We start from the raw sequence: 23384 nt of genomic DNA, 5'->3' as shown, positions 1-23384 counted from the left end.
CCAGACTGAGATCTACCCTGCTGCTACATCCCTGGGACTCCCCGTGAAATGAGGTATTGTTGATTGCTTGGTACATTGGTCTATTCTATCCTTGTGCAAATGAAGGATTCTGTAAGGGCCTGGTACCCTTGTGCAAAGGATAAATTGTTTGCCTGGTGCCCTGGTGTAAAAGGAGGACCTGGTAGGTTAGTCTATTCATGTATGTCCTTGGGATTCTGTATCCTTGTGTAGCCTGCTTTTCTTTAGTGATTCATGAGAGAGAGTATTTGGGATGGTACTGTGTATGTCTACAAGAAAGGTATGCCTATGTACTAGGCCTACAAAAATGTTTAGGCCTAGAACTCAGTAGTCTAGTTGTGCTTCCACATATTCATTACTGTTGCACATCAGTGGGTGGCAGGGTTGCCAACTTGAATAAAATTGTGGGGGCCCAGGTAAGCCCCACCCCACATAATCAATCGCATGACCCAGTGCACACACCTCATTTGAATGGGAATGCCCATAAACTTTGTGGGAGCCCAGCCACTTCAATTATTTTATTGTGGGGGCCAAAGCCCTCATGGCCCCTAGGAGTTGGCTCCTATAGTGGATGGAGGTGTGTGTTCCCCGCCTCTTTGCCCTCAATCACTGTTCTTCTACTTTCTGCTGCATTGTTGTGTTCTGGGTATGTGCATAGATATGTTTGTACCTGTGCAGCTGCACCTTATTTTTTTAATAAACCCACATACATTTGAAGGGCCCAAGAACAAATATTGCCAAACTTATTTATCATATTTTACAATGGACAAAATGGAGACTTGTGTTTTTGGGATAGGGAGGAATATCTGTTTCCATTTGGATCGTAATGAATAATAATGATGATACAGAAGTGTAGCACAAAACCATTGCAGAATTATTGTTGTTGTTAATTAAAGTTAGATTATGTACTGTGATCGTTGTTTATGAGGTAATCCCCATGTGCACTGTATGAAGATTTTGAGAACAGCTCCTGTTGATGAGGTTCAGACATGCTTTCTGCATGCAACAGTTCATGGAAACAGACATGCTTGTATTATATGGACTGCAAAAAATAATGGTGGTTTTTTAAGTGAGGAGCAAACAGGAGAGAGTGGCATTAGAGGCCAGCCTCTGGAAACTCAGTCAGCAGAACATGAAACTCTTAATCTCTGGGTCATTGGGTTCGAGACCCATGTTGGGGAAAAGATTCCTTTGTTGCAGGGAGTTGGACTAGAAGACTCCTGTGGTCCCTTCCAGCTCTACAATTCTGATTCTATATGACAAGTCATGAACCAAATAAATGCACTAATGCAACCTTTCCCAACCTGTTGGCTGCCAGATGTTGTTAGACTACAACTCCCATCAGCCCCAGCCAGTATAGCCTATGGTCAGGGATGATGGGAATTGTAGTCTAAACAGCTAGAAAGCACCTAGTTAGCAGAGGCAGCACTAAGGAGATTTCACACCAGCAGTGACTGCAGATTGTTATGGAGAAATCCACATTAAAATTGAAAATTAAACAGGTTGGTATTTTGATGATGGCATGTGGAAGCTGCAAAATCTTGTGTGCACGAACAGCACAGATTTCACAACAAACCCGCATCTGGAAGTACCCTATAATGTGCTTCTATGTAGCTGTGACTGCCAAAAGCTTAAAACAAGATGGAGATTCCTTGTGTTGCCTTTGCATAATGTTGGCTGTGGAAATACAACAAAAGAAAGTTGAGCAATCAATCAATTTCCACATAAGAGATTTATTTTTCCAAAGAGCAGAAGGCCTTGTGGCACTTCCCATAAACCTGGAATATCCTGAATATAATTGCAGTGTCTCCTGCAGGTGTGAGACAATCCTGTTTGGGGAAGGAGTGGGTGAAGCGACAACAGAGTTTGAAGAATCAAGAGAAATTTCCTTGAGGGAGATTTTCACTAGCAGTCAGGGGTGCCAACTTGAATAAAATAATGGGGGTGGAGTGGGGGCAGGTAAGCCCTTCCCATGACACAGTGCACACACATCATTTGAATGGCAGTATCCATTAACTTTCAGCTGCCTGGCACCCTCAAATATTATATTGGGGCGGGTAGAGCCCCCTCGGCTCCTAGGAGTTGGCTCCTATGCTAGCAATGCTGCTATTTGCCCTCAGTAGGGCTGTAGAGCTTTCCGGGTTGTAACAGTCCTTTTACAAAGAAAGTTGGGATTGTAAAATTATCTGCGTTGGCCCCACAGCCAGCCTTTGTGAAACTGAAAATAAAGTTGGCAGGAGCCCTCTAGGCAGACCAAGCGTAAATGCTAACCTGTGCTCTACTGCTACCTTTTCATTTGCTCATCATAAGAATCGTGTGGTGAATCTGTGTGGAATGAATGTCATTCACATAGTGCTGTCTGTTAAGGACTTGGGAAAGAAGTGTGTCTCCCCTGTGATGAATGACTTCATTGCTCCACTTTTGGTCAGGTCATTCCTCGCAAGTGACGTCTGGCAGCTATCTGTCTGTGACATAGTCTGTTTACCCAGCTATGGAAATATTTAAAACAAACTGTAATGACATTTTCTTCCTCCAGAAATACATCTGGAGAGAGCTTAGCTATGTGGGCAGTAGGTGTAAACAAATATTTGGAGTCATCCCGACCTCTTTACTTTCCTTTTCCCCACCCCCTCTTTTTCTGCATGTTCATGCAAAGAAACAACATTTGAGTCCTCGCTACTGCATTGACTAAAAGCGTGGAATCCTGAAAATCACCCATTTTCCTTTGGGGTGATAGCTGAGTGATGTGCAGGTGGATAACCTGAGCCATCCAAGCTGTGTGTGAGCAGCCACCTCTTGAGTTGTTACTCTTGCTTCTGTTCTTAGATGTATTTTATGTACCTATGCTAAAGAGCACTTTAGGTATTCCTGTGAGGGGCTCTTTAAACCAGCCGTATGTGAATCTTCATTGAACTTACGCCAACACCACATTCTGGTTTGATCTGCGTTATTAATTGCTTATCAAAAAGGAAAAAGGAAAGAGGCGACAGCGCACAAAGCAGAAAGTGCAGAGCATAAAGCAAACAGCGGAGCCAGTGACCTTTCCAAGCCCACGGTCTCTCTCCCTCTCCCTCTCTCTAATGCCACATTGATCAGGACCTTAAGGGGAACTGTGCTAAATGATGAGGGCAGCAAGGTCCTTGGCCATCTGCTGTTTCCCAGACAAGAGCACTGGAGGCTCAGATTATGCTGATCTGCATAATCCATTATTATTGCTGTGAGAATTTGAGAGTGTGGTGCGGCTAACTTCCCTGCCATTTGAGGCTTTTTCTGTTATGTTGCAGTGGCAGGAGAGGCATGGACTATATCCTTGCAGCAGGACTGGGTCTGTGGCTTGCTGTTTGTAGGTGGGGGTGGGGGGCAGAGCGGCCATTTTGCCAAGGCCTCAATTTGGACCGGGGGGGGGGGGGAGGATTTGATAAGTTTTGCAACTTGTTTTTGTGCACATAAGACAAAAATGCGGCACAATCTTTCAGCTCAGAGCCACAACTTGAAGCAAATAAGATATGACTTCATAAAATACATGCTTTTGCTTCAGTAATTAGTGTATTTGCACCAGAGAGGGATAGAAAAGCATTCAGTCAATAATTAAAAATAAAATAGAATTGTGTGCTTTTCTTTTTTGTCTTGTTTTCCTGTGCTGTCATTTTTTTTTATTAAAATAATTGTTTTTGGTTATGCCTAAGGGACTTAAAACCTGGAATGGCCTGGACCTGTGAGAAGGCCTAGTTGTTTGTGCAAGAACAATACCTCTTGGTTTGCTCAGCAGTGCATCCATTTTACATTCTGGCAAATGGGTCCGCTGCAGTATTGCGCTAGACAGTGGTATTCCCCACCCCCCACCCCTTTTCCTCCCTCCCCGTTTAGAGAAGGTTTCTCAGCACAGAATGCAACCTTGCCAAGAAATATACAGTGCATGGGAATAGTTTAGAGATGATGTATCCAGGCTGAGGAAGCACTTGGATTCTTTCAGAGGGGAGCAGCTGAGAGGAAATTAGCCATCCAGAGAGAGAGTGGCTGCTTGTCGATCTCCCAGTGATAATACCGTAACTAAAATTAACCATGTCAAAGTCCAGCTGTCTAGCCAGCCTCTCCCTATAAATTGTTGTTTGGGTTGTGATAACTGCTGATAAAAGAGAAATGAAATAAGCTGACGCAACCCAGGTGACATAAGGGTTTGCTTTAGTGTACCTTAACAGGTGGGCAAATTTGGGTGATCCATTTGCTTCACTTCTGCTTGTTTGTGTAAATGGCAACTTGTGTTCTGCCTGGCTGCTCCAACGGCGTGTGCGTTTTGTGTGAGAAGCATATAACCCTAAATGCTGACCACTGCAGGTATTGTGTGGACTTTGAAACCGCTAATTCCGAAGGGACTCAGTGTTTTGCAACAAGGTGTTTTGCTTGCTGATACTTTCTCTTAGATGTGTCCTCGTTTCAAACTGGTGATTGGTAACTTGGGGAAATACCTCAGCCAGGGCCTGCCTTTGGTCTCGAGCATTCTGTGTGAGGCAAGTGGGTAGATGATGATGATGAGAACAATAATAATAATGATTTATTTATACCCCGCCCATCTGGCTGGGTTTCCCCAGGCACTCAGGGCAGCTCCCAACAGAATTTAAAGCACAATAAAACATCAAACATTAAAAACCTCCCTTAACAACAACAACAACAATCATATACCGCCCTTCATCATAAGATATTAGTTTGCAGAATATAATACAAGCTAAAAACACAAGTAAACAAAACAGAACAACCAAACAATACCCCACAAGCTTCCAAGTCTGCTGCTACCCCAGCCACTCAAATGAGCACTTTGTGGGCCCCATGCCAGGAACCAGGAGCAACCAGCACCCATTATTCTCAACCATTCTCAGAGGTATATGAGTCCCCACCCCAGCACTTTGGGCCAGACTTCCCCCACCTACATATTCCCCCATCTGTGACCAGCAGCCATGCCAGATGGGGCTGAGGGGCTCTTCAGTCGGACACCTGGAGAGCGTCAGGTTGTGGGAGGCTGCTTGTGGCTCTTATTGATCCTAAAAGAGGGATGGGGCAGGGGGGATTCTTTCTGCATAAGGTTCTTTCTGAGCAGAAGCCCAAGGCTGCCCTTGCCACCACTAGCCAGAAGCACAGAGGATCAGATGTTGAATGATTTTCTAGCTAACAGGAGGTGCTTCTGGGCCTCTTAATGCAACCTCACTTCACTCGAGATGGGTTTTGAGAATGTGCTCTTGCATGTTTTCATCCACAGCTATTCTCTGGAGGGTGGGGAAGAAACTCAGACTTAGCCTACAAAAGGTGTTCATTTCAAAAAATCCCAACATGGGCAGTGTAACACTGATTTATTTATTTTTTTAACCAGCAGCTTCAAATGGTGGCAAATTTACATAGCTCCCCCCAAAATCCTAACCCAGTGTTATGATTAGAAAGTGCATTGTGCGTTAATTACTTTAATGAGTGAAATAAGAACGCTTCGGGCAATTATAGCTTAATAGGCTTGTGCTAATTAGAAATTAATTTCAACAACTAGCAGGCAAATCCTTTCTCTGTTTTAAACCTGTGCTTTTCATTCTACTCCCTGGATACTGAAGCAAAGTCTGACAAAGGAGCTTGTAATTTAACACAAGCCGTCTGGAGACTCACAAGGCAGGACCCAGCAATTGCCTGTTGCAAATCCTCCCTTCAGCTAATGAAGTTTTTACTAGCTTATAAACCTCACATAAAAATGGCATGGAAACGGCAACTATGCTCTAAAACTCACTGATGCACTAAGGAAGTATAAACTGTCGTGGGAGGGGAGGGTGTCTACTGCTAGGCAGGCTATTTCTCTTTGTGTGGAAAAAGGCAAGGGGAATGGCATTTCTTTAAATCCTTCCCAGGTGTTCTGATAAAATAGCTTTTGTAGGACTGTCATACCTGATAGAAACCTCTCTCTTTACAAGGAGACTGCTCATAAAAGCCAAAACATTGAGATCTAAATTCAGAACTATCAAATCAGAGTGGTTTGGGATTTTTGACTTTTTGCCGGGATAGGGGCTGGTTGTCTTTTTGTGTCTGTTTTGTCTTTGCTTAAATGAAACACTTCCCTCATATTTGTTTGGCGGAAGCAAGCTTCAAGCAGCTATTCTATTTTCATTTGATATAAATACCATCAAAGTGTTTGGGGCTTCTGTGTTTTTGCAGACCAAGTATCCAGTTTCCATGTGTTCAGTAGAGATTAATAAACTAGTTTCTAAATGCTATGGTCTCTCAGGACAGCCTGATAAAGTGTGGTCTCTCAATGCTTTCTGGGATTCTACTCCCCTCTCCGCCTTTTCCTTCGAAGCATCAGGATATCCTAAAAACAACCCCAAAACAATCACCATGCAAGGCATTTATGATGTTTTATTATCTTTTGATGTGTGTTGGAAGCCGCCCAGAGTGGCTGGGGCAACCCAGTCATGTGGTGGGGTACAAATAAATTATTATCTGATTTAAGCTGCAAATACCAGCCCTTTCTGAGGAATCTAAGAAATGCATTTGAATTCCTTATAGGTTAAATAGCATTGCAGTATGTACTGGGCAATTTTAAACAGAAATTTCTTATTAGACATTGCCTTCATCCAGATGAACCCCCAGCCCAAATGCTTACCTGTTCATATTAATTTTGTGATGTGAATTCAATAATCCCCCAAACTTCTAAACTGGAAAAACTACAGTAATCAGAGAAGCAATCGAAGGAGTTGTCAGATGCAGGAAATAATCAGCATCAGCTTTTGAATTATGAGGGAGAATTCCTAGAGGCACTTAACAGAAGGTGATCTGGGCTTGGGAAGAAAGGGCAGTTGACTCTTCCATCACGCTAGTACTGCCATAAGGCTCAAGAAGGCCTGGTGACATTCTTTTGCTGCTGTATCAGGCCAGTGGAGAAGGGAAGGCCTTGCCTGGCTCTCGTGAACCAATAATACTGTTTTAAAAATAGGTTAAAATACGATCAAATGATCCCAGTGGACAACTTGTAGCATGGTAGTTAATGCCCACTGTGCATTGTACAGCATTAATAAGAAATTATGAGGTCAAGTAAAAAAAAAACCATGGTGTGAACATTATGCAGTTCAGCACCTAAAGGAAATGAGAATGTTATTATGTAAAAGTTAGGAATCTCCATTTATTTCCAATCTGTTGCTTGCAATTGGCCTTTAAACATACTGGCTATCTTTCCCCCGTTGTTGTGCTTCATTCTTCAACCTTGGAGAGGTTTTTCCCCTTGCATGATTAAATTCCACTGGCTTTCTATACGAATTGGCAACACATCAAATGCCAAAAGCTGGATAAGGAAAAAATTGTGCTGCTGAACAATGTTGCTAGTGATTCCATTATGACTTAACCCATATCTATATCGTTAAAATGCACACACATAATATATAAATCATGAACATATAAATGTGGATGTGCAGCTGTTTTTATTCCCTCTGAATTTTTAGATAGCAAACTTTGAAATTGAGTGAAAATATGCTGTAGGAAAGAACTACTTGATATTTAGAATGTAGTTTTGACCCGGATCATGACTTTATTGTAACAACACATTCTACACCAATTATGAAGATGATGATAAAAGTCAAAGAAAGAATTTATGATTCATTCATCAGCACCCTCTAGTATAGACGTAGCCAAAGTGGTGTTCTACAGATGTTTTTGAACCCAAACTCCCATCATCTGACCATTAGCCTTGCGGGCTGAGCTTGCCCAGAGCCAGTGTGGTGTAGTGGTTAAGAGCGGTAGTCTCGTAATCTGGGGAACCGGGTTCGTGTCTCCGCTCCTCCACATGCAGCTGCTGGGTGACCTTGGGCCAGTCACACTTCCCTGAAGTCTCTCAGCCCCACTCACCTTACAGAGTGTTTGTTGTGGGAGAGAAAGGGAAAGGAGAATGTTAGGCGCTTTGAGACTCCTTAAAGGGAGTGAAAGGCGGGATATCAAATCCAAACTCTTCTTCTTCTTCTTCTTCTGGTAGTTAGTAGCAGGCATCATGGGTTGTTGTGAGACCAAAACTACTAAAACAGTTTGGTAAACTTAAAATGCTACTGCAAAAAAAGTAGGAGAGTGCAGACTGGTACAAATGAGAAGTAATATTTTTCTGTAGTTCTAGAAATTTATAGGCTCCTTGTTAACAGCTCTGTGTGGCACCTTTAAGATGCAACTGTATGCTTCAATCCTGTCCATAACAGGAAGCAGTCCCCATGGAATTCAGTAGGGATTACTTCTGTGCAGGGCTGGCCCACCCATGAGGCATGGTGAGGCAACTGCCTCTGACAAGCAGGATCCACAAGGACAGCAGATCAGCCTCCAAGGAATGCATTGTCCACTGCAGCTGCCACAGTGGTAGCAACAACTGTGGTGTGGTGCACACCTTGGAGGCGGGATCTGCCACATCCTTGGAAGCTGTCCCCCCCCCCCAGCATGTCACTTCCTACAGTGGCCTCTTGGGGAATGGGAAGTGCTGCTAGTCCTCTTTTACCCCCAGGGAGGAAATAGAGTTCTCTGGGGTCTTCTGGGGTCTGCACCCACCCCACAACAGCCTTTGATTCCCACTTCAGCCATTGGGTAAGGGTGATTTGATTCCCACCCCCTTGTTCCAAATGTAGGTCTTTATTCCTCCTTGTCCCTGATTTTCACTCACCCCTTCTTCCCTGGAGGATGGGGGACGCCATTTTGTGGTTGGCCTCAGGTGCCCAAATGTCTTGAGCTGGCCCTGCTTCTGTGTAATGCACAGTTTCTTTGGTAGGAACCCACACAAAAATTGTGACAACCGTTCTTAGGCTTTCAGTTAGGTAAAGGTAAAGGGACGCCTGACCATTAGGTCCAGTTGTGACCGACTCTGAGGTTGCGGCGCTCATCTCGCTTTATTGGCCAAGGGAGCTGGCGTACAGCTTCCAGGTCATGTGACCAGCATGACTAAGCTGCTTCTGACGAACCAGAGCAGCACACAGAAACGCCGTTTACCTTCCCACCGGAGCGGTACCTATTTATCTACTTGCACTTTTGACGTGCTTTCGAACTGCTAGGTTGGCAGGAGCAGGGACCGAACAACGGGAGCTCACCCCGTCGCGGGCATTTGAACCGCCGACCTTCTGATCGGCAAGTCCTAGGCTCTGTGGTTTAACCCACCGTGCCACCCGCGTCCCTTAGTACCAGTTAGGTACTAAGTACTTAAGGCAACTGCAGTGTATGTGTCCACTGTTTCTTTGCAAAGAAGAGGATAGGTAGAGAGCCAGAAATCTTCTAAAGTACAAATTTAATCTGCTGTGAATAAAATGCATCTATATAGCAACAGGCTGCATTACACAGAAACTGGCTTTTTGATTATTTTGAAGTCCAGCATAACAATGTTCTTCACTAACCAGCTGATAATAATAATTTGGAAATACTGGTTTTAAAAAATCACACCCAAATGTGTGCTATGTGTGTCCGTGTGCATACCTAAAATTTGTATTTCGGATGTGATCCAGTGATGTATAAGAACACACATTTATATCTCCAAGTTGTGAATTCCTGAATGCAAAAACATGCCAGAAATGCTCAAGCTTCAAGGCTGGTTTCTAAAGAGATAGAATTCTTTTAAATCTCTTTCTCCCTCCCTCTCCCCTAAGCCTCTGGGTCTGAGGCACCATGACCCTCTCTTCTAGAATTGTCAATATTGGTTATCTGAAGTAATTCCAAGAAAGAACACATCCCCTGAACTAGTGAGTACATCTCTTTTGAGCATTTTTGTAGTGCTAGGTCATCCAGTCTTCTGCAAAACCCTGTAGGTATATTCAACTGTATATAGAAATGGAAGAATAATGTGCTTACTTCTTCATTTGATTATTTGTTAAATATTGTAAATGTCTTAAATATGCCCATTTACAGCTTATTATGCTCGCTGTTAATAATGTGCCATAAAAAATGGGCACAGAACCCATGTGCTCATTCAGCGGTCTGTTTTTGTTGCTGAGTTCCTCAGGCATAGGATTAGTGGGAAGAAGCATGAGTGGCACCATCTTGGGCTCATTCTGCACCACTGTAGCACCCCTAGACTCCCCTGTCATTGAGTGAAATTCACTGGGGCGGCCCCTCATTTTTCCTGAGTTCCCAGCCATGGAAGCAGGAGGTGGTGAAAGCAAGCCTGGGTAAGGTGAGCTGTGCGTAGCGATTTATCCATGACCTGGCAGAGAGCATCCTGCGCCACATGCACCACAAATTGCGCAACTAGCGTGGGCTGTGGTGGCACAACTAGACAGTTTGTTGGCACAGACTCAGACCCACAAGCTGGTCTGTCTGTCCAAGCTGCACCACTACCTGCTTGATGCAATCCACAAGGGTCCCTATATTTCGTTTTGGAGTAACTACAATTTTAGGCCTGAGCTGTGGCGTGCTGGATATCATGCCACCCCCAATCTCCAGGGGGTTCCAAGAGCGCTTTACCTAGGATCTGTATCCTTTTGGAAAATAAGGCACAGTGGAGACCGCAGGGTCTTTCTGATACATGGTTTTTTTACACACATATACAACCTGAGCCTACGATGGTGGGGTTCACAGCATTAACACTCCCAAGAGGTTCTTGCTTCTTCTTGGATCCAAACAGAAAACTGCCATTGCTGTCTGAATCTCTTTTCAAGCTTGCTGTGTTTTAAAGATCATCACTATTTTCCTCCATCCCACATGCTTTGTCTCTCAGAGTTCAGAGATGGGCTCCATCCATTTGCTAGCTGGCAAAAAGACTTTGCTGATGGCCCATTTTCCCTGTATTTGCTGTCTGTTAATAGCCTATCTCTCAGGCGATCTCGTTAACATCGGAAACTGATTTGGCCTGTATTTTAACACTTTGCTAAATCCAGTGTCTGGCAGGCAATGTTAACACCCCAAACATAATTACATTACCTATCAGACCCAGTAATGTAGGGGAATCTGACACCACAAACCCTGGCACTGCAACTCATAACAATATTGTTGCTAATCACTTTTAGATGTTCCATAGGAAGTGGTTCGCAAATGGAATAAAATAAATAATGAGACCACAACTCCTAACTGCTCAGGTTTCATGAAGCACTTTTTCTGAGAACTGTGAAAGAAGGGGAGGGGAGGACAAGCTTTTTATAAAAAAAAAATTAAAGAAAAACCAGTTACTTTCCACTCCGCCCATGTTACTTGTGGTGTCTAGCCTGTTACAAGGCGTAGTCCTGAAGACTAGGTTTATACTGGAAAAGATAGATATCTTAAAGTACCCATGCAAATCCATTGTTACTTAAGTTATATGTTATAGTAAATTGTTCCTAGGTGTGATGATACATTATGCCTAAGGCCCAAGTACATGCAAAGAGAGCTCGCAACTGCTAGGTTGGCAGGAGCAGGGACTGAGCAACAGGAGCTCACCCCGTCACGGGGATTTGAACCGCCGACCTTCTGATCGGCAAGTCCTAGGCTCTGTGGTTTAACCCACAGCGCCACCCGCGTCTCACGTTCAGATTTACTAGTGTTCAAATCTGGTACAGCAGACGAAAGAAAAAAGGGCTGGTCATTACATATACATTATATGTAAAGAAAGTTTATGTACACAACAAGGCACCTGTACATCAGTTGGTCAGCCAATGCTCAGCTAAATGTGAGATCTTTCTCAGATGATGATACGGAATTTCTGTATTGAAATATCAATTTGTGATAGGTCCTTCACACATGCAGTCAGTGAATAAAGATCATCCGTGTTGTGGCTTGTGCTTTGCTAATATATCATGCAAATCACCCACATATTAGCAATAGAGATTCTGGCTGGTGGCTGGTCTTATAAAATAACACCACTCCAATCCTATCTACTGCTTGATAGCCTTTCTCAAATTTCGAAGTGTCCATAATTTTTATCTCGTCAGATCCAGTAGAAGTTCTATCAACCCCAGGGTGACTCCTTACCCACCAGGTGTTATTGGACTACAGCCCCCAACATCCTTGATCAATGACCAATGAGCTGGAGTTCAATAACATGGCAGCCCTGTTCAGTCACCCTGAATTTTGCTGAAATTGCATTCTGTTGCCTATCAAAGCACAGCTCACTCCTGGCATCAGATCTCGTTTTCATAATGGCTGGTTTTATTTCATACAAGAAGGCTAGGAATTTACTGCTTAATAAACCTCTCTGTTCACTGGTCTTATCATAGGTTCTTCCATGAATTCAATCAACATGACTGGTTTTAATATATAAACATGTGCTTTCCAAGAATTGTGATAACCTTTTAATTAGTATTTAGTTGTGTGTGTCTGTTGGACTGACATAAAGTGTAGCCCAGCCACAACTGAAATAGATTCTGCGTAGCAACATCTGCATACTGCTGGTGTGCTATAGCATGGCTTAGAATAGATACATCTGCTTCACATGGAGTTTGTTCCTCACTTCCAGAGGTTTCTAGGAGATGGTGGTGGTGCAATAAGGCTTCATGCGATGTGAGAATTCATGAGGCAAGCTATTCCACTCCCTCCCCACAGTGCACAGAAAAATTACCAGAGTGGGAAGACCTTGGGGAAGAGATGAAGCAATATAATCTGGCTCCCAATGGCTGCTGGTTATTAATGTGCTAGTGTGCTAAACTACAAGAAAGAAGATTCCACCTAAACATTAGGAAGAACTTCCTGACAGTAAGAGCTGTTCGACAGTGGAATTTGCTGCCAAGGAGTGTAGTGGAGTCTCCTTCTTTGGAGGTCTTTAAGCAGAGGCTTGACAACCATGTCAGGAGTGCTCTGATGGTGTTTCCTGCTTGGCAGGGGGTTGGACTCGATGGCCCTTGTGGTCTCTTCCAACTCTATGATTCTATTCTATAATAGGAATGGCAGGGTGGAGGCTTTAAAAACAGTAATGGTGAACCTGCAGCTCTCTCATCTTACCCAAGCCATCATGGCCAATAATCAGGGAAGATGTGAGTTTTAGGGCACAGTGAACACATTGGCAAAAACGACTTCTTTCCCCAAATCATAAAAGAACCATGGAGCCCACTGCCTTATCAAGGGCTAATTATTGAATATTTATTTAGCATGGCAAAGGTGCATTAGTTGCTGTACTCAAAATGGAGCTGACAGATTGCCTCATAATTTAAGTGGCCTTCAAGTTGCTTTCCATGGGAACTGCAAAATTCAGGACCCAACTCTTCCAAAGAGTGGGATGAAAGAGCAGGGCTTGGGATGCCCTTTCTTCCAGCAGGCAGCCTCCCTTCCATCTCTAAACAAGCTGAGCCTGGTGGAAAATGTGACCGAAGAAGTACTGATGAGCTTATTTGTTGTCCTTAGTTTACAGCTAAGAAGTCTTTTTTTTCTTTTCCGATTTTTTTTTTTTTTGGTAAGAGGATTTGAACTTAAATAAAAGTCAAAGTTCAGAAGCAGCCCCAGCTGTGCATGGAAATGCAGTGTAGGAAGGGGGAGCGGAAAGGAATACACAGGTCATGCTTGCCTGAAGTAGCTTGTTGGACTCTGGCTTGTTGTTGCTGAGGGTGTGGCCTTTTAGGATCATTGACACATGGATTGGATGAAGATTCTGCCTTGCCTCAAACAGAGGCTTCAATTTAGGGCTGCAGCTTACTGGTAGGGCATCTGCAGGGTATTCTGAAGGTCCTCAGTTCAGTTCCTGGCATCTCCAGGTAGGACTCGAGAGCGTTGAGAGCTGCTTCTAGTCAGTGTAGACCAAACTGAGATAGATGGATTAACGGCTTGACTAGCTTTCCTCTGTCATTACCTAATGAGAATATTTTTAAAATGCATGACTGGGCTCCTGGATAATTCTTATTTCAAAAATATTTTTTGTTTGTTTAATGACTGCAGCTCCAGTCAAAATATTCTAAAGATCGGACAATGCTCATGACCCGTATTTCAGAAAACCTGTTGTTTTTCAAAACTAGCCCTGACAAAGTGCCAAAATGCAGATAAGAGGGCCAAGTACATGGAATTTGTTTTAAAAGGGGGAAGGTTGAAGGCAGCTTTTTGTATTTTATACTTATTTTTTATACTTGTTTATTTTATACTTGTTTTTAGAACAGGAATGCAGTTCAGTTATTATGTCTGGTTCATCTACCAGGGTGCAAGTCTTTGGCTTTTTAGACATACCATACTAGGCAGAAGGAACAGCTCACATGTTGTTACATTAGCCCCGTACTCTTAGTGTTTGGCTTAAATGCTCTATCAGCAGGCTTCTCTCAAACCATTCCATCTGGTTTTAAATAAAGAATCAACAAGAAGTCTTTTCCTGGAATGAGTCAGCTCTTCAGTTTGCATCTACACACACCCTGCTCTCAAAGCCTAGTTAAGTCTTGAGAAACCACTCCTCTTATTGCAGCATAATGTTTGAATTTGTAGCATGCTTTACAAATATTTCAAGGATCACTAACTGTGCTTTAGCTGACCTGATTGATTTTTCTGGGAGGGACTCCAAAATATTCTAAAAGGAAATTTAGAATTCAAAAGGAAATATTCTAATAAAAATAGCCCCTCCGCTTATATCCTCTTCAACTAAAGACTTGCAAGGTATTTTTATTCGTTAAATGTGTTTATATCCCACCCTTCCTGCAAAGCAGACAATGGTGGCCAACATATCGATACTAAAACAATACAATTGAAACTTCTAAAAAGAGTTAAACTCATAAAAGCAATCGCCTACTATCATAACTCATCATTTCAGGGTGACCAGGGTCTTTCAGCCATCAAACGCCAAGGCCAGGCCTAGGCAAACTCGCCCCTCCAGATGTTTTGGGACTACAATTCCCATCATCCCTGACCACTGGTCCTGTTAGCTAGGGATGATGGGAGTTGTGGTCCCAAAACATCTAGAGGGCCGAGTTTGCCTATGCCTGGCCTAGGTTAACCAGAATGTTTTGAATTTATGGAAATAGCAAAAATTATGGAGGTGCCTCTAGGAAAGAAAGCAAGATTTCAGGAAGCTGGATGTAGTGGTTAGGAAGTAATGCTGAATGGAAAAAATGGGACTAAAGGTCACACAAGCGACTCATAATGCTGATTTGAGAGGAACAAGTGTGGCACAAGGGCAAAAGGACTTGAATGCCCAGCATTTTAAAAACAAGCAGTACTTGTAAAGAACACAGAATAGACAAGAACAAGATGATATGTCACTTCAAGAACATTTCACGAAGCATGGGGATTGCAGAGACCTGGTAGAATCATTCTAATAAAGAGCTAGATGGTCACCTCTTCACACCACCATGATGTTTGCCTAATAGGGCAATTTTTACCAGCACACCTTTTGTATAGATTTTGAAACATCTGAATTGGCCTGAATCACTTTAGAGGTCCCCAACTTCAGTTCCGGTGCTTTGGAGAGATCCCCCTTCAGCTCAGACAAGCCTGAAATTTGTCCAAAGTACCCCCACTTTTTGGGGGGATCTTTCTGAATCTGCTGCACATGCCTGTCCTTTACAGGTCATTGGGTCTGACTCCCAGGTAAATGAAAGCCACTGCAGAGATCTCTCTGGAGGCTAAAGCGAGACTTAGGCTGCAGCCCCCCAATCTCCCAAGTTAATAGAATTTTTGTCATTCTTTTTATGCATTTCATTGCAGGTGTTGCTCCAATTTAAATGCGGCATTAGCAAAGTTGAAGGCAACTGTTTTATAGATTTCACCAAACTATTTCATTAGAAGCGCAACTGCATTTGTCCACTTGTATCTTTCTAAAACAAATTAAGTTGTTTTGCCAACTCACTTAGGTCATTAGCACGGTCTTTCAGCAGCTTTGGTTGCCTTGGTTCCAATCCATTAATTTAAAACTGTGGCTTCAGTGAGATTCTCATTTGTGACTTAATGCTTTTATTTTATCCAAGAAAGTCCTTTGTCTCATTCTGCAGTGAACCCTGCTGCTTTAACCCTGACCGGAGGTTTTGTTTCACTTAGCTGGCAACGGAGCTCAGGTTCTGTCATTCACACACACATTTCTTTTAAAACCCTGTTGCATGCCTTCCTCATTTAGTGAATTACTGTATTCTCAGGAGGCTATTTCAGGAGCAGAAAGCGCTCTATTGTGTTCAATTTGGGGAATAAGCAGAATGGTTGCTCGTCTTTAATTCCTGGATTCTTCATCTGCCCCCACTGGGATAAGGAAGGGTGGGTCAGGTCACTGCCGTCATATTTAAAAGGTATTAACTGCTCTCAGGAGGTATAAAACTGTTCTGTTCGTGCTTGTTCCCTCAACCCTCTTGGAAATTCCAAGAATCTGTCACCACCCTGATAATTCGGAGTGGGGAGGTGGGGAGAAGATGGTGGAGGGGTTTCGTGTGCAAGATAAAAATAAAATTTCAGTCAAGTTTTTGGCATGCTTCTGCTTGTATTATTTTTACTGACAGTACTCTAACGCAACCGCACAGAGACTCCCAGGTAAATGTTTATAGGATTGCAGCCTTAATTTTTGTAGGTTAATAGAAGGCTGAACTCCATCTGCAACGCACTGTACAAGAAACAAAACAAACCAAAAAACCCTACTTCAAAGGGTATTTGAACATGTAATGAAAAAGCAGGTTTTTATTATGTAATTTTGTCCATTATTCAGCATTGCTGTAAATGGCTTACATTTACTGCAACTTCTGTACAGACGTGTGGCTTTGAATTTAATAGAACAGCAAAATTTAAAATGAAAAATAAATGCTCAACAGTTCCACACAAGATTTTACAATCCAACATTTCACTGTGTAGGTGAAAAGACATGGTTACTACAGTTATTCGGCATGAATAAAAAACTACAACTTTTTATTTTTAAACAGGAGTCACTTGTTTTAATTTTTTTTACACTGTTTAAAATTACTGTGATAAAAATAACAAAAAAAAGCTTTTTAATAATGCCATACACCAGCATAATATAGGATTTGTCCCCATTATATATCTTTTGTATAATATACAAAATAGAACGTTGACACACTATTGAATCCGTGCTATTAAGCCTGGGCTTGTATGGTTTTGGGGGGTTGGGGAGGAAGGAGGCTATTTTCACACACGCAGCCTTTTTACCAGCAAACAAAAGCCTCAAAAAGGGCCCTTCAGTGTTTTCCAATAATATGAGGCTCTATTTCTTGCTTGAAAGTACGGTTCCTACATTGACAGCAGTAGCATAAAAATGTCTGTACATTCAGGGCAATTGTGCCCAATTGGTTTTAATATTGACCAGGCAGTGGTGGATGAGGCTCAATTCTGAAAGAGGCTGGAGACTCTGGTCCCTTTCCACAAAGTACTTAAGCACATACTTTATCTTGCAGTGGGTTCAAAACGCCAGGGCCTTGCCACCCATTCCTCGGATGTCTCAACCCTCCTACACTTGAGGGGCCAGAACTGGCCCCATGGGCTAGTCAAAACATGCAAAAGTTTTCCCCTCCCCTGACATCGATTTCATTTGCCATGCATTTGCTGAAAATAGTGGGAGCCTGTTGTTCTGTGATGTCCAAATACCACCCCATGTTTCTATGGGCGCTCCAAAAGGATTCGCCGACATGTCATGCAGGGCATAAACAGCCCCATCACGATAAAAGCTTTGTGTAAACACCACAACAGCAACTTAGTGCTGATGCAACAGTAAAGCTAAGGAGGCATTAACTACCCAAGTTAATTTTAAAATCTTAACTCTTATGTCCAAAAGCTTACACAGCACCAGGGAAAGCATTTGTGTAACAGTATGCCAGGTAGGTTCTATAAAAGTTCTTGGGCTTCTGCTTGACGAAGCGGAAGAACGTCTTTGGATTTATTTTCACTTTACTTTGGCACTAAAGTATATAACACTACTTGTCAACAGAAGACACCTTCTGCAGACACAACTGTAGCTCTGGACCCAGCTTTTCTGTTGGAGCGGGGGGGGTGGGGATGCATCTCTCAAAGGAGATGTTAAAAGCTGTAGAAATTACAGACCTCCCCACCCCACCAGCTACCACCCACCTGTACATTTAATATGGTTTTGTAAATAGTACTTAATTTTTTTTAAAACAAACTAAAACAGGTTCTGCCTGACAGCATTTGATTTAACTCATTCTTTGCAAGTGTAGAAGGGTTAAGTTCTTTGCATAATCAGCATCGGAATACACACTAGGTTGAAGAATTAAGGCCCCACTGAGTTTCTGCATGCTGAACAAAATGAAGATGTGCTATCCTATCTCGTGAGCCTGCATATTTGTAATCGCTCCACATGATGTGCGTATATGAATATGGTAAATGGGACTAGCCTCGGTTCTCAGTTCTCCACCGTCTGCTTTCTTCCCACCTCTGTTCCTAAGACGCTGTTATTTTGTCAAGTGGTTGTGTTTCTAAAGGTAGGCTGGCACTTGTTCCCCCAGTTGTGCGCACTTTCTCAGCCTCTGCTGTTTTCAAGGAAACTCAATGCTGTATTTTTGGTTTAATACGGTACGGCTGGCAAGATTGGCAAACCAATCCTAAGCACACTTGCCTGGAAGTCAGTCCCAAAGATTTTATAGGACTTACTTCGAAGTAAGTGTGCTCAGGCTTAAGGCTAAGGCTCTCAGTTACTTTAGTGGTGTATAAGTGATAAAATTTCCTCTCTCCGTTTGCATGCCCTAACATATCCTATGAAAGGCCATTCCTATTAGTTTCCAAGTGCAATTCTAACATACAGCATGCATATCTGGGGCTACCCATGTTATTTCTGTTAGCATGTTGTGGCAAGGCACTGAAGAGACAGAAGTCAGAATATTCCCTGCTTTATTTGAAGTGCTGATTTTCCCCAGCATGAAAAAGACTAGCCAGACAAGAAACAACATACCTTTTGCTGATGCTTATGTACTTTAAATGGCTTGTACTTATATTCTTAACAGCACATTTAAATTGAAAGTTCTTTTCCAGAATCAGCATTTTTAAAAAGTGAAATCAAAGTCCAAAAACTGAGCAAAAATACATGAAATCAAAAGAATTAGAGCCTCTTTTCCACCGCTGAAGTACTTGTTGCACATAGTCATAATATTGATTTCTGTATACCTCACTTGTATAGGTAAACCACCACAAATACGTTGTCCAAGGATGCAGTGCTAGCTTCCTTAAACTTGGACTAAAATGTTCACTACACATCAGTTCCCAAGTTCAACTTTCCAAATTTTCCTTTGAAATAAAGACAGGGTGTCATGATTTATCTTTTCAGGAACCTTTTTGAAACCAAATACTTGAGTCTCTTAGCATTAACTAAAATCAGGCAGAATACACGTTTTCATCCCAATGGTTTGCAAACTAATGTTAAAATACTCTCTGAAGCTTAGATTAACTGTTAAAACATACATACTTTAAAGAGCTTATTCAAGAAGAGAGACAGGTTTCTTACCTGTTTCTGGTATCCTTTGAGTGGTCATCTGTGCATAACACAACTGTATTCTATGCAGAACATGTTTAGAACCTTCTAGAGCCCTAGCCAGGGAGCTGGTGCTCCTGTGGAAAAGTTCACAGAGAGAAACGCAGGCAGCACATTCTCAAGGCGGTGCGCTTGCCCTATCCCCCCTCCCCTCCCCACCCCAGATAATTGCAAAGAGGCTCGCAGCACCGGAGGATGAGTTACTTGACAAAAGCTCTGTAAGGTTCTCAAGATGCTATGCATAGGTGCAGCACCCAATTGTGGGACTGCACAGAGATCAAAAAGAATGATTACTGTTATTAAAAGGTAGTATTTTACTTGAAAGTAGCTGGGGGTTTCCATTTATAAGCTTAACGTTGGTTGTTGGTGTTTTGTTTTTTAAAAAAAGATTTAAAAACAGATAGTTCAGGTAAAACTCCTATTTTACCAGGAACATTTTTGTTGAATAATTAGAAATGTTTTTAGTAGACGGTGAACAACCTATGCTCTATTATTTACATATTGCTGGTACCTGTATGCATTTTAACTGCCAAATTTGTCTCACTGTTTTGCGGTGCTCTGTGAGGCTATATGTGAAAGTAACCCCATACATAGAGAAGTGTGGACATACGAACACACTGTTTTATTTTTGGGGGGGGTGGGATAGGGGGAAGGGTCAAATAAACCTGCACATCTGCTGCAGGTTTAGTCCTGGAATGTGAGGGGACCAAGCGCACGGGCTGGGCAATTAAATTGAACCTCCAGCTTCCGTGTTTTTCTTACAGCGGACTAATGGATTTAGGTTTCAGCCCGAGGAACTCCCACCGAATATGGGTAAGTGCCTTTAAAACAAAAAGGAAAGCAAAAGGAAAAGGATAAAAAGAAACAAACGATAGAAACACACCAAGTAAAACTAGAGTACCTCTTTAGATACTTCAGAACAATGCTGCCAGGATTAATACTTCCAGACAAACCACAATTTGTATGGGTTACCATTTAACACATTTTGTGACCCCTAGAAAAAATATATCACATGTCATGATAAAGCAATCTGTCATCTAAAAACCATTCTTATGATACACTATACAAGCTATTTTACAATAATTTGATAAATTGCTTTTAAAGCTGTAGTAGCCCTTCCTTCCTTTTTCAAACTCTACCAAATGATATCTATTTGAAAATATAACTAAAAAAATATTAGTAGCATCATATTACATTTTGATTGTTAACTCCTGTTAAGTAATTAAACCCCCATTAATTTCTTTTTACAGAAATATCCAGGCCACTTTGAACAAAAATATTTTTTCTTTCTTTCTTTCGAGTGGCGTAGCATTTACAATTTTCTGAGAATTCCTAAGGTGCTCAGAGGATAGGCTACTACAGCTTGCAAATTGTTTTAAAATATAAATCAATGATGACAAGGAAAAATTCACAAGACTTACATGGTTGTAAATTCACAAGACTTATATGGTGGTTGTTTTTATGGCACACTAGTAGTTTGATGCAGAAGGGTTGGGAGACGTACAGAGACAAAGCTCTAGTCTACACCACTAAATCAGTAGCGGAATTTTCGTGTTCTCCAGGAAACAAGATAGGATTGTTTGGGTGACGAATGAAGTGAAAATGGGGGTGTAACAACACAAGTTTAGGGTTTTTGTTTTCCAGAAGTGATTTGTTTGTTTCTGTAGTTTGGTCTATTTTATGTTCTGCATAAAGGTAAAAATCTTACTTGAAGTAAAATCTTTTAAGAATCATTATAATACTAAACATAATATATACTGGGCATAATTACATTTATTCTTTTGTAATTCAATGATATTTATGTATATGTATTTATATAAAGTATGTATACGTGTACGTATATACACATATAGAGTTCCTGACTACTGAAGTCAACAGAAATTAACCATCAACTTAAAATAGTCAAGATTTTGCCCAATCCAGGGAGTGATCCACAAGCAGAAACTGGCTTCTTTCTACTCATTGTTCTGCTTTACTGGGGTTCAAAAAGCTGCTGCAAAGGTAGGCTCGGGTATGTGTGTTCAGGACTCGGGGCACTACTGCCCTGGTGAGGCATGAGCTGCAGTACTATCATCTCATAAGGCAGCCTTGCCATCCTCCAACCCCTTCCCCAGAAGGTTATAAGAAGTGGCAATGCCAATCACATCTTAGGTTGGAGGGAGCAGATTCTCTGGAATGGCAACACCGGCTGTAATCCAACAATTCTGAGAAACCCAAGGAGGCAATTGCACAGCTTTGCACTTGTGGGAAAAAAAGATGAACTGATCATCAATATTGTCCTCCAAATAATTTAAAAAAGCACAGGTTTTGCTATTTCTCAGTTATGTCCAAGGAGAACAGCAGACATGCCAATTTTGGTGCACCTCAGTTTTGTTCTGCGTTATGACAGCTGCTCTGGATTGTGGCCACTGTATATATAATATACACTGATGCACACAGAAGTACACACTCATATGGCAATAGACTGAGTATGGAAAAAGTTAATTTTTCCATGTAGAAGTAAACTTTTAAACAATTATGCATATTTTCCTGAAGGTTTCCTGATGGGCAGTCAAGACTGATGTTTTTACTGTCAATCCAGCCCAAGAATCTTACAATTATGGCTATCACATTAAATGTAAATATCTAGTATGCTTTGTTTAAAAAAAAAAGAAGTTTTTGTTGACAAACCTGTTTAAGACAGAGCTAGTTTGCAAGTAGCTCACAGAATCTTTGACCAATATCAAAAGTATGCATGTCCAGTGTTCAGGTTAGATTTGGATTACATTTCAATCCCTCCCACCCCACCCCCGCCACTGAAGAAAGCTGATTTTTATAGGCCAAATTTAAAAGGTGACATCTAAAAGGTGACTATGACAGTCTTGATCAGGTTAGAAAAGTCAACCTATATTCACATGAGTATACTTAAAAGATTAATATCTAGAGGTCATTAAGCTATGAGCTGCCCCACTTTAAAAAAACAGCTGTACAATAGGCATCTTGACATTTTACAAAAATTATGTAAGAAAAAATGAGCAAGCTTAGTTCACTGTATATAAAGTTAAAGGAAATTGCTAAAACCAGACAGTAATAGCTATAAAAGGCACAACTTCCCTTTTCCGATATACAGTTGTAAACTTTCTTCATGTTACATGCATAAATCAAAATGCTACCTTAACTATACAAAAAATCTATACCAAAACAAAAACCTAGAAAATTTTATCCAGCCAACTGCAGAAATTCCTAGCAGAATGTTGACAATGTAGATTCTGAACTTGACACTGCTGTTTTGGTATATCCTATCCTGTGAATATGATGGTGTTTCTGGAGGGAAAATCCCAAATCATATTTCCTTCTTTTCCTTCTTCCTGTAATCATTCAGTTTGAGGCATCTGCTTCTGAAACCTAGGTCTTGGCCCTCTGTAAACCACATGTAGTGCATAATTACAAAACAAAAACAAGAACACCCAATATAGTTGCAAGGACAAAATTAACAAGTCTTTTAGTTTGTAAAAAAGAAGCTATAATTGACTTTTTTTTCCTTAAGGCATTATTTCTGTATTAAGGCAGTCACTTCTGATGAAATAGGAGTTTCTTGATATTCCCATTTGAATATTTTGGTAACTGATTGCTGATGATTTCTGCCAACATTTCTGGAAATTCAATACTCATGGATTTATCCAAAAACGTTTGGAAGCAAAAGCTTAGAAGATTCTCAACCACCTGCAAATGATAAGAGAATAATTTCGTAAAGGAAGCCTGAATTATCAATACAGTGTAGTATATATAAAATGCTGCAAGACGTTAATATCACAGCACAAATTAAAATTGGCAAAAGAACGCTGGCTTAAATCTGATTGCAAAGCTGCTTATGAGTAAAACTCTTGTTATAAAAATCCACAATGAAATACTGACTACTAGGATACTTTACAATCAGTGGCCTAGCAGGGGCAGTGGGAGAGTCCAGAAAGGTACCTTTCTGAAGAACCTTAGCTTTAGAATCAGGAAAGCTGTGCCTAGATGGCTTTTTCATTGGCCAGGTTTCATCCACATTGGTACTATC

The 23384-nt window shown here is 41.6% G+C and overlaps 1 protein-coding gene across 3 annotated transcripts in view; it reads right to left on the bottom strand.

Annotated features, from left to right (window-relative positions):
• Positions 1-16502: 16502 nt before the first annotated feature.
• NR3C1 (nuclear receptor subfamily 3 group C member 1) overlaps positions 16503-23384 on the bottom strand; it is a 52477-nt gene continuing 45595 nt past the window's right edge. For all 3 annotated transcript variants that reach the window (XM_083728268.1, XM_083728269.1, XM_083728270.1), the window contains one exon: positions 16503-23044. In XM_083728268.1, the coding sequence (XP_083584394.1) occupies positions 22892-23044 (153 nt within the window). In that variant the 3' untranslated portion in view covers positions 16503-22891. The remainder of the gene's footprint in view (positions 23045-23384) is intronic.

This window comes from Podarcis gaigeae, assembly GCF_964106915.1.
Source record: "Podarcis gaigeae genome assembly, chromosome: 2".
In the NCBI taxonomy this organism is placed as follows: domain Eukaryota; kingdom Metazoa; phylum Chordata; class Lepidosauria; order Squamata; family Lacertidae; genus Podarcis; species Podarcis gaigeae.
Note: the sequence above shows the minus strand (reverse complement) of the source record. Positions and strands in the feature narration are given on the sequence as shown.